The 14,368-nt window shown below is 54.6% G+C and overlaps 6 protein-coding genes across 6 annotated transcripts; 2 read left to right on the top strand and 4 right to left on the bottom strand.

The window, feature by feature from the left end:
• The first annotated feature begins 241 nt into the window (after positions 1-241).
• On the top strand, positions 242-807 carry M421DRAFT_159487 (uncharacterized protein). Its single transcript, XM_033587658.1, has one exon. It carries the CDS (start codon positions 299-301, stop codon positions 689-691), a length of 393 nt encoding a protein of 130 aa, XP_033448624.1. The 5' UTR covers positions 242-298; the 3' UTR covers positions 692-807.
• Positions 808-1,061: 254 nt separating this feature from the next.
• M421DRAFT_420917 (uncharacterized protein) lies at positions 1,062-2,982 on the bottom strand. The gene is made up of 2 exons (XM_033592647.1): positions 2,340-2,982; positions 1,062-2,288 (listed from the first exon to the last, which is right to left on the bottom strand). Exons 1-2 carry the CDS (start codon positions 2,657-2,659, stop codon positions 1,124-1,126), a joined length of 1,485 nt encoding a protein of 494 aa, XP_033448623.1. The 5' UTR covers positions 2,660-2,982; the 3' UTR covers positions 1,062-1,123.
• Positions 2,983-3,673: 691 nt separating this feature from the next.
• Positions 3,674-5,227, bottom strand: M421DRAFT_420916 (glycoside hydrolase family 28 protein). The gene has a single exon (XM_033592646.1). The coding sequence runs from the start codon at positions 5,056-5,058 to the stop codon at positions 3,739-3,741; it is 1,320 nt and encodes a 439-aa protein (XP_033448622.1). The 5' UTR covers positions 5,059-5,227; the 3' UTR covers positions 3,674-3,738.
• A 2,079-nt stretch (positions 5,228-7,306) lies between these two features.
• M421DRAFT_420914 (PQ-loop-domain-containing protein) lies at positions 7,307-8,986 on the bottom strand. The gene is made up of 2 exons (XM_033592645.1): positions 8,548-8,986; positions 7,307-8,453 (listed from the first exon to the last, which is right to left on the bottom strand). The coding sequence occupies exons 1-2, from the start codon at positions 8,630-8,632 to the stop codon at positions 7,438-7,440; spliced, it is 1,101 nt and encodes a 366-aa protein (XP_033448621.1). The 5' UTR covers positions 8,633-8,986; the 3' UTR covers positions 7,307-7,437.
• A 125-nt stretch (positions 8,987-9,111) lies between these two features.
• On the bottom strand, positions 9,112-12,415 carry M421DRAFT_420913 (uncharacterized protein). The gene is made up of 2 exons (XM_033592644.1): positions 9,393-12,415; positions 9,112-9,341 (listed from the first exon to the last, which is right to left on the bottom strand). Exons 1-2 carry the CDS (start codon positions 12,159-12,161, stop codon positions 9,240-9,242), a joined length of 2,871 nt encoding a protein of 956 aa, XP_033448620.1. The 5' UTR covers positions 12,162-12,415; the 3' UTR covers positions 9,112-9,239.
• A 190-nt stretch (positions 12,416-12,605) lies between these two features.
• M421DRAFT_5418 (putative BCS1-like ATPase) lies at positions 12,606-14,312 on the top strand (the record flags this gene model as incomplete). The annotated part of the gene is made up of 1 exon (XM_033595191.1): positions 12,606-14,312. One exon carries the CDS (start codon positions 12,606-12,608, stop codon positions 14,310-14,312), a length of 1,707 nt encoding a protein of 568 aa, XP_033448619.1.
• Between the last annotated feature and the right edge of the window lie 56 nt (positions 14,313-14,368).

Genomic DNA, 14,368 nt, shown 5'->3' with positions numbered 1-14,368 from the left:
TCTTTCAATCCCAGTATCCAGGCCGGTGAAGGTGGCCAACAACAACCGGCGCAACGAAACCCACGACAAAGGCTATGCCAAAATAGACCGAACACTGGGCTGTCTGCAAGTAAACATACATTCTGGTATATTTTGGCGTTCTTTCTTCGTCGTCTGGGTAAAGTTGATGGAATGCGAGGCAAATATGGGGAGCAAAACAATGGTCGATAGCGCCGAGGGAGGGATGAAGCTGGAATGCATGGTTTGGGTCTGGCCGCGCATCACGCGACGAATCTTTGCTGAGGTAAGTTATGCATAGATGATATTAACACCTCCTGTCGGAGCTGCTTGCACGTTCCCGCGGCTGTCAGGCGCCGCGTGGTGCGGTGGAGCAACGGCACATGCTCGACTGCCCTTTCAGCACAGGCTTGCTGAGTATGATTCGATTGTTCGGCAGCTGAAGATCACTCAATACCCTTTACACCAGAAGCGCAGCGGGAAAAGCAGGCTGGGCTACGTCAGTGCAACATGTTATTGCGAAGCTGTCGCGGTCGCGGTAGCTGCTCAAGGGAGGATGAGACTGGACTTTCCCACCGATCAGTGTCTTGAGCACCGACTACCACACATCCACCAAAATGGCGATCATGCATCTGTGTACCAGGTACATGGCAAAGCGCGACTGGCGCTCCGTCGTGGTGTTGAGACAAAGTGATGACGTGCAGCTTCCCCGCGCACCTCAACCAGTCTGCTGGTAGTGAGGCGCATTGAGCGTGGCTGATACATTGTCTGAGACAAATTCGTTGCCTTCACGGACGTGTTGAAGAGTCGTGCTCTGGAGTCCTTGTTTGTGAGTGAGGTCTGGCGGAGATATCCATCGTGGTCGAAGCCAAAATGCGCCCGCGTCAAAGTCGCGTGTTGCTTATGTAACCCACTCAAACTGGGCAGCCACGACTCATGGACAGCAGAGGTATTCTTTGAAGTTGAGTTCGTCTGTAGAGATGAAGAACTAAACAGAGCCTGGATTGATGAGCCAGGAGGTGGTTAGTGCCAGATCCAGTTGCACGACTAGTCAAATATTGTTGATAAGAAACGAAACAAATCGAAATTGCAAAAGCTAGACGTAACGAACAAAACTAGCACCAAACTACCCCTTCTTCCAGAACGTCGCCTTCTCTTTCACACTTGTCTTTGGTGGCCCTTCAAAGCTCGGTGCGGACTCAATATCCATCTGCTCAATTTTGGCAGCACTGTTCCTCGCCAAGTCCCTCTTCAACCTCCTCTCGTCCGACTTCCTCAACCAGCTAACATACAAGCAGTACAGAGCAGCAATACATCCGATGCCTCCGATGACACCTCCGATAACAGCACCGATCAGACCTTGGCTTTGCCACTGGTTCTGCGTGGGTCGCTCGTAAGCCTCAGGTGTTGACTTGGGACAGAAGGTGACGGGCATAACCATGTTGTTCTTCTGTACGGCTTTGGCAAGGAAGAAGTTGCTGCTTTCGTAGTCGGCCATGAGGTAAACTTGACCGAGGAAGGCGGAGCCGAGCAGGAATGGAGAGTCGTCCTTCTCGTCACGGTCCTGGATGGGAGTGATATTTGAGGTGTTCCTGAGGACCTCGGGCGGGAAAGTGATGGTGAGACCGTCCTCCAGCACGATTGAAAGTGTGACGTTGAATGATCCGTCCGCCTTCAGGGAGTTGTCGCCCCAATAGTTGTCCTTCTGAGCGGCGGCGGCTTTAATGAAGTTCTGAGTGATCTGATATGGTAGTGATAGCGGGAACTGCTCAGTAGTGATTTCAGCCTCGAAAGTCTGTGGTGTTGACTTCATGTCAGGGAAAGCGTTGGTGCTGAACAAGGACTGATTCGATCCGCTCCCTGTCTGCGTAATGACAATATCCTTGATGCGTACACTCATCGGGTTGACCTTACTCAGGTCCATGGGGTACTGATGCGGAGTCCCTGTGAAGCGACCTGAGTCGTAGCCTCCGAAAACGTTGCTGCCATTGACCATGCCTCCGGCACGATCGAAACCTTGGCCGATGTAGAGTGAGTACGTCTTGCCTGTGATCATCTCGCGGCTGGCAAGATCTCGTAGAAGTGTTGACTCTGCGCCCATCCCAATCCTTCCGGGTACGACATTTCCGCTTGTAGCAACTTCAATAGTCGAATTCGGAATGAGAGTCTGTGATGCCCCATCTGTTTCGAAGAAGTGAGTATACAGCCGGAGGCTGTCTTGACCAAAGTAGCCTTCGAGGGTGTTATTGAGATCCGAATCTAAGGTCTTAAAGTCTTTGTACTCCACAAAGCTGGCAGGTGTGAGCGACATCTATTACTTCTCGAACATACGGGTGACTTACGATGTAGAGTCGTTACTGCTGAAGAAACCACCGGTCGAGTCCTCGCAATTGCTGAGCGTGCTCTTGTCACAGTAGCTATGCGCACTAAACGACATATGATTTTGTGATAATGATGGCCACAAGCTGTGGTTCTGTGCTGACGTTGCTGACGCAGTCTCGCCCGTGCCGACTCCGATGAACGCTCCGTACTGAAGTGCTAACGAGTCGTGAACAACGCGTTTGTGAATGTCGACATAGACAGGCTTGATTGAGCAGTTGAATGCAACTGTAGACTGAGCTAACAGCACACTTGCAGAGACGAAGATAGAAATAGACGGCATGATGAACGATAGAGATAAAGATGCTTGAGGCCAGCAAGCTATGCTACAACGCAGATTCGAGCTCTGGGGGTATTAGCACCGAGCACTGGCCAAGAGACGGCAAAGATGAACGCTCAAACGTCTCGCATGCACTCGAGGCGCCTTGGTGTCTTTGTAGGTCTGATCCGTCTGCACCTTGATAGACTAAGATGAGCATACATAGCACGAACCACTCACAGATACGCTGGCTTACCCCCAGGCTGCTGTTCATAGAACATGCATGCATCTCTGGGCGCTATCCAGGACCGCAGTCAAGGGAGGGAGCGCCAGCTGACGCCTCCACGGAGCGCACCGCAGGTACGAAGGATGGAAAATGGCTACGCGTAGGCGCTTCGAGGTGCGGAACATGTTTTTTCCTTCCCGTGTGTAAGGATACCTGCATATCGATCTGAGGTCATTGGATAGACGTTAGTGAACGTTTCACTGTTGGTGGTTGGGCGCTACGAGGGCTGGCTCATTGGATGGGAACGATCGAAGCGCCCGCTGTGCACGGACGTACGGGGCTAGCTATTTTTGTCGCTCCACCTCCACACCACCTTGCGCGTGCAATCTCGTGCTCCTCTGATTACCTTACTTTGATGATACGACTCGGTCGTTGGAGTTACAAGAATTTACAAGATGAGCAGGTCTAGGTCCACGCCGGCTGAGAGCTTACGACGACAGCGCCGGAGTCTTTCCCCTCACAGCAGTCAGTAGCGTCACCGGCACGGATGCGCACGTGAGGCATCTGCACCAAAAACAGCAAGTCCGTTCTTGCCACGCGATCTGCAGGGTTTTTCAGTGGTCTAAGTACGCCAGCTCAAGTGGAAGGCCACCCTCATTGTCGTTGCGCTTCACCGCAAGCCCACTCATGGCGGGCGTTAGCTAAGCTTTATCACGGCGTATGCCTGGTTGGCTTGGCAATCTGAATCATGACAACATGGATGTGAGGTTCATCATGTCAAATGCCAGCTTCCGCAATTATTGTCAAGGTGCACCGGCAATAATTCCCAGTGAGATGTTTCATTTGCGTCTACGTCTATTACGATTAGTGTCTCGTCTCAGCATCCCGTACCATTCAATCCGTGGATGCCGCCCGCTCCTACGAATTTGCACCCGCCCGTGCCTGTGTCCGAGGAGTTCTCGGCCACCGTCAGGCTCACATTCCTGAAGTCGATGTTGTAGCAAGGATGCACCTTTGAACATGAGACCTCAGCAGTCTTGTTGGCACCATCATCGAGGTGAAGATATCCGGTCCAGTTCGCGTACACGATATTCGAGATTTCCATCAGACTGCTTCCCTGGAACGCCTTGGTGCCGTTGTTTCCGCTGTCCTGGTTGATCTCTGGCCCAGCCTCAGCACCTTCAACATGGAAATTCGAGAACAGAACGTTGCGGATGCTGCCCCAACCAGCGCCGCGGGGAACATATGCCGACTCATAGCCGCGACTCGATTGGTTGACAAGCACACCAACCCAAGTCTTGATAAGCGCAGAACCGTGCAGCCACTCATTGCGAATGAGCCTCGCGCCGTCAATGACCACGTTCTCCACACTCGAGTCCTCGAGGTACTGGCCCAGGCTGCCAATCGCAATACCGTTTCCGCCATAGCACGTCACATTCCTGATCTTAATATTGTAGCTCCTCGGCTTGATAGCCACGCAATCATCGCCGCCCTGATACACAAAGTTCTCCAATAGGATGTTATTCGCGTCCATGGTATCGAACCCATCCGTGTTCTGAATCCAGTTCGTTCCGTTCTTCGGCGCAGACGGCGCTGTCGCATTGACCGTGATATTAGCGAACGCCATATTCGTCCCGTTCATGATGTTGATAGCCCAAAGCTGAGGATCACGGACATAGAAATTGGACACTGACACGTCTGAAACGTTCCAGAAGACGAACGGCATGGGGCGTCCGGGCTGTGTGTCGCCTACGGGCGATGCGGCTTCGGCGACGTACCAAGTGTTGCCATTGCCGAAGATGCCGCCGGTGTTGTAGCCATTGATCCAGATCCCGTCACCGCTGAGGACGAAGCCGGCGGCGTGGTTTTGGAAGAATATCGGGTAGGAGTTCTGCCGCCAGTAAGTGAGGTTGGGTGAAAATGTCCATTGGCCGTGCCAGTGGATGTGGACGTCGTTGACGACGGGGTTGAGGCGTGTGGCGATGTAGTAGTCTTCATTCTTGGGGAAGATGATGTCGCCGCCATTGCCACATCTATCGAAGGCCTTGAGAAGGTTGGGAACGTCGTCGATCTGATTGCCGTTGGCGTGTACGGTGCATTGCCGACGTCCGTTGGGAAGGGTGACGTGCTTGATGCTCGCGGATGCCACAGCAAAATACAAGGCAAGGGCCGCAAGTGATGGTGAGGGGAGTCTCATATTGTCTAATTCACAGAGATAGAGGGCTAGAGTTTGGCAACATTTATTGGCGCAGACCAGCGTCGCCTTATGTTATTCGCAATCACCCGACTGATCTATCCCGAAGGAAACGCGGGGAAATAAGCCTTTGCGTAGAGAAGCTTGATTGGAGGCATAATGAAATGCAGAGCCGTAGCGTTCCTGAATCGCTTGCAGTTGTGTTCACGAACTCGGGACAGTTGCAACCGAACAGTCCGGGGAAATTACCGTGTGACGTCACGAGAAACTTCTTTCATTCGCTCATTTGTTCGCACGTGCCCCAGGACCGAGCAACCTCATCTTCGGTATCGAGGCTGAAGAACACCTCAGCAGACCTTTCAAGCAAGATGCTCGAAATCGACCCGCCTGTGGCGGACTGACAGACACCAAAATTACGGACCATTTTCGCATCCGCCGAAGCAATAGAACGTACCTGGAACATTCGTACCACAACTATGACAAACACCCGAACTTTTCAACTTCCTCGTGTATCGATTCCATATCGTACTCGCAGATGCCACCGTGTGACAATCAAATGTCAGTATCCTGCAGGTCAATCACTCGAAGGCAGCTTTGAGGATATAGCCACGCTGGAGCTCAGCGATGAGATCCTGTGAAATGCGGTCAGCGAGGACCGGATCGTGAAGAGGGTGTAGAGAGACTTACTTTGAAGGGATCGATAAGTGCAGCTTCTTTCTTCTCCGGCTCGGTCATCGGCGTGAGGACAGCGTTGCCGATGGCATCTGCTTTAAAAGAAGACACAGCTGCGGAGTGCACGTAAGGTCTGAGGTGGTTCTCGCCGCAATCATCGGAAGGCGGCAGGTCGTCATTGTTCTGGGTCTGGTATGTTTCGTCACAGATACGTGAGCCGTCCGCCATTTGAGCGATAGGCACTTCGATCTCGAGAACCTTATGTCATCCCCTTGCTGAACAGCTCCTCCTCTTACAGCTCTAGCACTCTTCCCCTCGCCGCCCAAAGGCGGCACAGCACGCTCGACCTCGAAAATACCGGCCTTAAGCGCATACTTCGCGGCGTTGAAGTTGACAAAGAGACGGTACTTGCGCAGCTCCACATCCGGCCAGCCCATGTATTTGAACCTGTTGTCGTAGCACCACTGGCCGACGAAGTTGCGAGCAGCGTTGAGGTCGGTGAATGTAGCAGGCCAAATGGAGGAGGGCATGAACGTGCGAAGGCGGGTGATGTCGGATTCGATCGCATCTGCACGTGTCAGTCTCCCATATCCATGGAACTATTCGGTCATCCTTGCAGAAGGAAGGAATGTACCTGTCATCGTCGCCGCCTTCTTCTCAGCCTTCCTCACCCACCCTTTTGGCACACTATCCAGCTCGAAGGACCAGCTCTCCCACGCGCGACGTGCCGCATTCCAATCAACATACACTCGAAACTTTGCCTCGCTCACACCCTCAATGCTCATGTACTCGAACTCGCTCAGCACAGCAACGCCAGCAACGTACTTCGCCGCCACACTCGCGGACGCAAAGCATGGCGGCCAGGTCTGAACAAGGGCAAGGACGTGCGGAAGATCGGCCTCGATGGCAGCTAGACACATCAGTAATGATCGTGACACCAGGCTGAAGTGAGTTGTGGTACGCACTGCGGAGAAGCTGCCAATCCGACAGGGGTTCGTTGAGATAGAACTCGCCCTGCTCGTGCGATCTCACAGCGACCAAAAAGCACGCTCGATCTTTGAAAACAGGGACGACGTGGTGAGGGTCAGTGGGACAGAGGTCGAACGCTTCGCCTAGCCCAAAGTCGAACTTCACCGCATCGCAAATGCCCTGGACGTGGCGCTTCGCGCCATTAATATCCGCAAAACGCTGCGGATAGGTCGATGTTAACGTGCGCTCGATGGCGTGAACGGCGGTCCAGACTGTGCCTGGAGGGGATCGGTGTGCTGTGAGGGGGTGGGGGAAGGGGGAGCTACTTTTGAGGGTCGCGGACATGGGCATGATGGAGTCTTTGGTTTGGGAATTCGAGGAAGATGTGTGGCGGATTGAGGGAATGAGAAAGGAAGGAATGGTTTTATGGTGGCCATCCGGGCGAGGCGTCGTTGACAAACGATGCTGCATACTTCGAGCTCACATCTGGGCCAATGGAGAGTCGCAATGGCATGCGAGCGCGCATGCTGCCTGAGTGTATAAACGGACCTTGCAGTAGCAGGCGATAACATCATACTGGTATTTGAACCGTGCAGACAGAACATGGGTGTGCGTAAATCCAATTTGATTCGATCAAGAACGCTTCCGCGTGATATGTACAGCGACTCCATATGCATCAGCTCAGTAACTTTTGGGTATTATACAGGTTCTTTCCACCCAGACTACATTCTCCACCCCCCCTTAATCCTCCTCATCATCACTATCCTCCTCCTTTCTGTACATGAAGTACTGCACGAAAACACACGCGTCCAGGATAAGCGTACCAAAGCTACCAAGCAGCCATGAGAAGTTAACCGCGATGTAGCGCCCGTAGATAGCCATGGCCTCGCCCTCTCTGCAGTGATGGTGCTTGCACCTCGGTTTATACACGACGATACTCAGCACATATGTCAGATTGCCCAGGCACGCAAACAGGAAAAACAGCATGCTGATCCCATCTGTAGACTTGCGACGGTAGTTGAGGAGAAGTTGCGGGATGCGCGACCCGAGGTACAGAGCCGCGCATATGTACCCGAAGATCTGGCCCCAGAGACTGAACTCCGGCTTCGCGTCTGGGACGTCGGGCGCGCCGTCATCGGGTGCGGATTGGATGGCGCTGAGCCACCAGCCGAAGATGCCGGCTGCGACGACGAGGATGATGGTGCCGAGGTTGAATAGTATGGTTTGTACGGTTGACTGAACTTGCGGGCGTCGCTCGACGCGAACTTCGCCATTGGCGTCGCCGTGCAGCGGCGTGGCGGGCGAGAGGTGCGTGCCGTCGATTGAGAGGAAGCGCTCGCGGAAGGAGGACTGGGAGTGGTTTGAGTGGCGGCGGTCTGCGTCTGAGATGCGGGGTGGGTGGCCGTTGGAGTGGCCGTTGGCAACGACGCTGGCGTATGAGGCGCCGTTTTGGCGGCAGTCAGACAGGAGGGGCTCGTCCTCGCTCACGGGGGAGCCGGTATCAGTCGACTCGTCGCCGGGCTTGTTGACTATGTCGCGGAGCGTGAAACCCTTGTACCAAAAGCATTGGAGCAGGAGGACGATGTCGGCCAGGGTGTAGTATACGGCCAGGATAGTCATGGTGGGCAGCACGCCCTGAAGGACGGCGCCGAAGATATTGAAGAAGTCACCGAGAAGCCATATTATAATGAAAACGACCGAGAGGCCTTCGGCGGAACCCCTCCTCCAGTTTTCGATGATTTGAGGTGAGAAGACCACTGCGATTCGGTGAGCGTGCGGCCTTTCAGTATGCGTATGCAGCAGCAACACCGCAAGTCTGTGCGTTTAACAGTGAAACGGAAGAAAACTGACCTATCCAACAAGCAATACTGATTGAACCAAAAATCTGGCTGATTGCATCGATGTCCAGCCGCAGGCCTTGTGATGGTGGAAACATTTTGCCTATGACGTATGCGCACACTCAGCCCTCGATTGCTCCTTCTCTTTCAGCCACAGGCAAGGTCAGTCGCGCCTAATCGTGTTATTCAAAAGATAAACGGTGTCGGGCACGTCGAGATATGTCTTCGAGTGTAGGTTGTGGTAGTTTACCACGGTAGTGGTAGTAAGTGAGAAGAGGCTGGTTGCGTCCTGGAACGAAAATGGCGCGTGCTTAAAGAAATGACTGTGACCGAGCTTCCTTCTTTTGCGGATGCTTATTTCAGTGTCGGAGCAATGGAAAGAAACTCTCCTTCACAGTCCGATGAGATAGTGTTTTGGAATCATTGATGAGTGTGATGAAGTTGGCTTGTCAATGGCTCGTGCTGCGATGACTGCACAGATGAAAAGTCGCGAGCGGTTGGTAATGCCAAGATCCGGGGTAAGCTGTAAGGCACAATGCGACCAGGACTGAGCCGCATCACGTGCAATCGCTGAGAATCAGCCAGAACAAGTAGATTGAAGGTAGGTATCATGCGTCTATATGTTTCCAGCTCATGAAGACTCAAGGCACGCTTCCTATGGCGCGCATCTTCCGTATGACTCGATGGCCCTCGATCCGACTGGGATCAGAGATTGTTGTCGGCCTTGAACTTGTCCCAAGCCTCGTTCAGTGTCGCAAATACAGATGCGCTAATCATCTTCTGCTCTGTGGTGGCAGATTGAGGAATCTGTTAAGTGTATCAGCAATTGAGTGTAGCGAAGCTCTGAATCTGACATACCTTATCAGGATGCACCTTGGCAATCGCCTTCATGTAATTGATCTTGACCTTGTTCGGCATCACAAGATCACCCATGCCGACCTTCTTCCACCCCGCCTCAGGCCAGAGCACATTGTCCAAAGATCCGAGGAGCGCGCGTAGATTGTCAGTCTTGCCACCCTTCCATGCCACGAGCTTCGCGTCGACCTGATCAGCAAGAGCGAACTTCTCATCGTCGGCCTTCTCAGCTGCCGCGTTAGCAAGCTTCAGCCTCTTTACAGCCTCCGAATCAGGCGCATTGCCACCAAGATCTGACATCGCAGAGGGCTTCAACGCTGGCTTCCGGACAGGCGGGCGCTTGACAGGTGGTGGCGTGGAATCATTGTTACCGCCAGCGGCCGCCTTTTCGCACCGGTTACGACCAGAGATACTGACTGCACCGCCGACTCCATCTTGAACAGCCAATTTCCAGACCTTGTGCGCATCCGCCCATTTCTCCATGTGCTCGAGAGCCTCGGCTTTGCGCATCAGCGCCTTGCCGTAGAACTCTTTCATGTCTTTGTCGCCTTCGGCGCCGCCCGACGCTATCTTCTCGCCATCACCTTTGGAGACACCAATAATGGCCAAAGCAGCATCGGCATCTACGATTGCTGCTTTCGGATCCCCGACTTTGATGTTAGTCACAGCTCGGTTGCAGAGTACGATGATGGTGACCGGATGTGTATCAGGCAGGGGTCCCAAAGCAGACGTGTAGGCGATATGAGCAGCGGAATAATCACCACGCTTGAAAGCCTCTGACCCCTTCTGACGGTCCCTAGCAGATGTGCTGAGTGCAGATGAAGGGGCAGGGGGTATTCTCCGAGGTGGTGCTTTCGGTCTAGGCGGAGATGGTGTGCGAGCGGGCGTTCGTGTTTTGGGTGTTGAGGATGTCTGAAGGAAGGGGTTGTTCGACTGAGTCGTCACTGATTGGCGCACTTTAGGTGCTGACGGTGTTGGCTCGGGTGAGAACAGATCGACTTCCGGCTGAGGCTGTGGTGTTGCATTCTTCCGGCGCGCAGGGCTGACATATGCTTGAGCGCTTTGCTCTTCCAGGTCTTGCCTAGTCAAACGCGCTGCAGGCCTCTTTGCAAAGCTCGGTGTAGGCTGGCACTGCGCCGGAGATTGTGAAGACATCCTGTCAGGCAGGCCGTTACGAGACATTTCCTGCTCTCGCCTCTGCCGCACAGGCAGTTCGTCAGGTCGCTGGCTCTGACGAGCCGGCTTGCTGGGACGTCCTCCGGCTTCTAGCATCATGGCTTCGTCAGTTGCGCTAGCGTCGTTGCGTTGCGGTCTGGTTGTCTTTGGAGCTGCCTCAGCTGCCTGTGCATCACGCATCCATTTCGGCATGTTCGGATCACCACCATCTTGCTGGAAGTCAGACACAGCCTTCTGCACCTGTTTGCGACCTTGCTTCCACAGCGAGTTGGCCGACTTGAACAGGTTGCTTCCGATCTCTGAGGCAACCTGTGCGACGTCCTTCTCTTGCTGTTGCCCGTTATGTCGACGCTGGCCAGAGCGGCTGCGGGCATCATCACCCCGCGCCCAAGCCGGCACGGGCTCATTGCCCCTTCCCTCCCTGGCACCGGGTCTGCTGTTGCCTCGTCTGGGGCGGTCCTCAAACTCATCAGGCCTTCGCCGCGAGCTGTCTCGGCTCGGCTCTTGTGATCTTTGCTTGGTCTTTGCGTGCGCTTGGTTCAGGATATACCCTACAGCCGCTTGTACGTCGAGTCCGGAATCGGTGGTCGCAAGTGCAATGGCAGATTGATCTGCTGAGAACCCCATGTCTACGAGTTCAGCAACAGCCCTGTCGTGGGCGTTCATGGGACTCGAGGATCTCTCTCGCGGTGCCTCCGGTTGTCGCTCCTCTGTCACTAGCCTTGGCTCTTCCCTCTTGAACTCCTCGACAGGCTTCCCCAGCAGCCCGAGTATGTCGTCATCGTCGGCGCTGGTGGGTGGCGGTGGAGCCGGTGAAGCTGACTTCTGAGCCATCTGCTTGAGTCCGAACATGTCGTCGTCGTCGGCAGCGTCTGCGAAAGCGTTCAAATTGGACGACTGTGGAAGAGGCGTGTGGCCCCTCGAAGCGGTTGCGCTGAAGACCGGAGTGCTTCGGCCGCTGCCATTGGAAGGAGGAGGGAAGTGGCTCGACCTGTCGACTGGGGCTGCTTTATTAAAGGCCGCGAGCAGGTCGTCCTCACCGGGAGGAGATTGTATGGGGCGCGTCGAGGTGGTGTCGAGGCCGGCAAATGGCCTGTTGATAGTTTGCGACAGCGTCTGCTTGCTAAAGGGGTTGTTCGAGCCAGGCGGAGGAATGACACCCAACGTCGAGGGCTCTGGCGTGCTCTTCCCGGTCCCTACATTATTCCAGAACTGCGAATCGGCACCCCCAAAGCTCGCGTCATATTGCTTCCTCCGCTCTGCCTCCTGCCGTAGCTTCTCCTCCTGCAGCTGCTTTTGCCGTTCCTGCAACGAGAGGCCACTTCCCGCAGGCTTCGTGCTCTTGCTCGAGACTAAGCCTGCGAAGCTGTCGTTCGCGGGGGTCGCGGGTTTCGAGAGCGCTTTGAACGGCTTGGCCTGCTGTGCACCTCCAGACTGCTGTCCCGATTGCCCAGACAGCCCAGATAGCCCAGACAGAGGTGTAGAGCGGCCAGAGAGCTGCGGCGTGTGGTTCTGGCGGAAGGGAGGAAACGCCGCGGGGGTGCCTGCCGGCTGTTTGGCGGGCTGTGACCAATCAAGGCCATTGAGATCGTCCATGGCGGTGTCTAGATGTCGTCGTACGCAAACAAATCGCTAAAGATCATAACATCGTCACAGGGGGCGTGGAGGTGGGCAAGCTGGTCGCTGTTGCTGCACGTTGCAGTCGGTCGCATCTGCGGCGTCGCACAGCCACTCAGCCACAACCAATCGACGCTGACACAGCCTGCACTCATGGCACCGCCCTCAACATCCAAACTCTGTCCTACACCATGATCGCGATGGCTGCCAGATATCGAAGCGCTAAAGCTGAGAACGACCATGTCTTCAGCTGCCTGGAGAACGTGGTTGATATAACTGTCACTGGCGCTTACCGTGCACCATAAGGCCAGTCTCGCGCCCGTCTCATGATGCTCAGGAAGTCACCTGGTCCCTTCGTCGCTAAAAATACGTTCTGTTTCTCCTCACTTAGCCTCTCTGCATTCTTGTTGCATACTCGCAGACATGGATTTCTCACGACTATATCAGCTAGGACCGGACTTCCTGGCATCGAATACCTCCACAACTAGCCTTCCATCCACCTTCTTGGAAAGCTTTGTTCCTGGGTATGGTATCATTTCACAGATCATCCTGCGTCTATTTGGTGTTGACATAGGTCTTGTTGTGTCTGGCTTGGTTGTCATTTTCTGTCTCTCGCATACTGTCTCTTTCTGCAACTCATACATTCACTCATATTTCGATCGCTATTTCACATCGTCGGTATCCATCGACGGTGATGACGAGATTTACCGAGATGTCATGAAATGGGCCACACAACAGCGGATGACGAGGATCAGTAGAAACCTCAGAGCGCAGACAAAGTCGCGAGGTGCGCAGTACGACTCCGGAGATGATCCCGATTACTCTGACGACAAGTCGGGCAAACATGGCATTTTCAACTATGGGAAATGGGTGAGCAATGTGCCCCCGCGTTATGAAACCAACTACGGGGTGGTCAGGTTTGTGCATGGAGGCCGCACCTACTATCTAACCAGAGAGAGAAAAGACAAGAAGAACGCCTGGTGGGGAGAGCAGTGGGCCGAGTTCATGACTATCCGGTGCAACGGCCGAAGCACAAAACCCATCAAAGACCTCCTCCTTCACATCAGACAATGCACTCTGAAGGACGAAGACCAAACCACGAGCATATACCGACCCTCGCCCAAGATAGAGAACAGCGGCGATACCACGTGGAACAGACAATCGAACCGCGCATCTCGACCGATGCGCACAGTGTCGCTGGGCCGCGAGCAAAAAAAGATCATCGTCAGCGACATCAACGAATACCTCCAGCCCAAGACCAGACGCTGGTACAACGCACGCGGCATTCCGTATCGAAGGGGCTACCTGTTCCACGGCCCTCCAGGAACAGGCAAGACCTCGCTCTCCTTCGCGCTCGCCGGCATCTTCGGACTGCACATCTACTGTATCTCGCTTAGCGAAGTCGGCCTCAGCGAAGCAGACCTGAACAAGCTCTTCAACGAGCTCCCCCGTCGCTGCATCGTGCTGCTCGAAGACATCGACTCCGCAGGCCTACGTCGCGACGACGAGCCCGCGCCCGAACCCGCCTCGCCCACCGTCCCCGGCTCGAAAGCACCAACAGCAAGCGACCGCCCAGGCCCGCGCAAGAGCCTCATCAGTCTCGCGGGCTTACTCAATGTCATCGACGGCGTCGCGTCACATGAAGGCCGCGTGCTCATCATGACCACGAATCGCCTTGAGACCCTCGACGACGCGCTCACGCGCCCGGGACGCGTGGATATCCGCATTCCGTTCACGCTCGCGACGCGCACTCAGATCAGGGACATATTCAGGCGCATGTACGGGGCTGATGTGTGCACATCGCTCTCACAAAGCGACGTTGTGGACGCGAATCCGAAGCCTTCGTCGAAGCCGGAACGCAGCGATACGGAGAGCTTGAATGAGGACGAGGATGAGGGGGGTGCTGTTGAGGATTTACTGTTCAAGAAGCCTGTCAGTCAGACCCTCGACAAGGCTGCTCTAAGACAAATGGCCCAAGACTTCGCAGACAAATTGCCAGAGGGCGTCTTCTCGCCCGCCGCCATCCAGGGCTATCTCCTCACACGAAAGCAAGAGCCGCAGAGAGCTCTGGACGAGGCGAGTACGTGGCTAGACGACCAGCTCACGGTCATGCACGAGAGGAAGAGATGAATCGATTACGGCGTAAGTATTTATCTCAGGTCGAACACGTTGACATCTAGAATGTC

This window comes from Didymella exigua (genome assembly GCF_010094145.1).
Source record: "Didymella exigua CBS 183.55 unplaced genomic scaffold M421scaffold_14, whole genome shotgun sequence".
NCBI lineage: Eukaryota > Fungi > Ascomycota > Dothideomycetes > Pleosporales > Didymellaceae > Didymella > Didymella exigua.
Note: the sequence above shows the minus strand (reverse complement) of the source record. Positions and strands in the feature narration are given on the sequence as shown.

Coding starts and splice junctions, on each gene's coding strand:
- M421DRAFT_159487 (XM_033587658.1), top strand. CDS start 299: ATGATATTAACACCTCCTGTCGGAGCTGCTTGCACGTTCCCGCGGCTG.
- M421DRAFT_420913 (XM_033592644.1), bottom strand. CDS start 12,161: ATGGACGATCTCAATGGCCTTGATTGGTCACAGCCCGCCAAACAGCCG. Junction 9,342..9,392: donor CCAAGGTGCATCCTGATAAG/GTATGTCAGATT, acceptor TACACTTAACAG/ATTCCTCAATCTGCCACCAC.
- M421DRAFT_420916 (XM_033592646.1), bottom strand. CDS start 5,058: ATGAGACTCCCCTCACCATCACTTGCGGCCCTTGCCTTGTATTTTGCT.
- M421DRAFT_420914 (XM_033592645.1), bottom strand. CDS start 8,632: ATGTTTCCACCATCACAAGGCCTGCGGCTGGACATCGATGCAATCAGC. Junction 8,454..8,547: donor CAGTATTGCTTGTTGGATAG/GTCAGTTTTCTT, acceptor ACCGAATCGCAG/TGGTCTTCTCACCTCAAATC.
- M421DRAFT_420917 (XM_033592647.1), bottom strand. CDS start 2,659: ATGCCGTCTATTTCTATCTTCGTCTCTGCAAGTGTGCTGTTAGCTCAG. Junction 2,289..2,339: donor AGCAGTAACGACTCTACATC/GTAAGTCACCCG, acceptor CACACCTGCCAG/CTTTGTGGAGTACAAAGACT.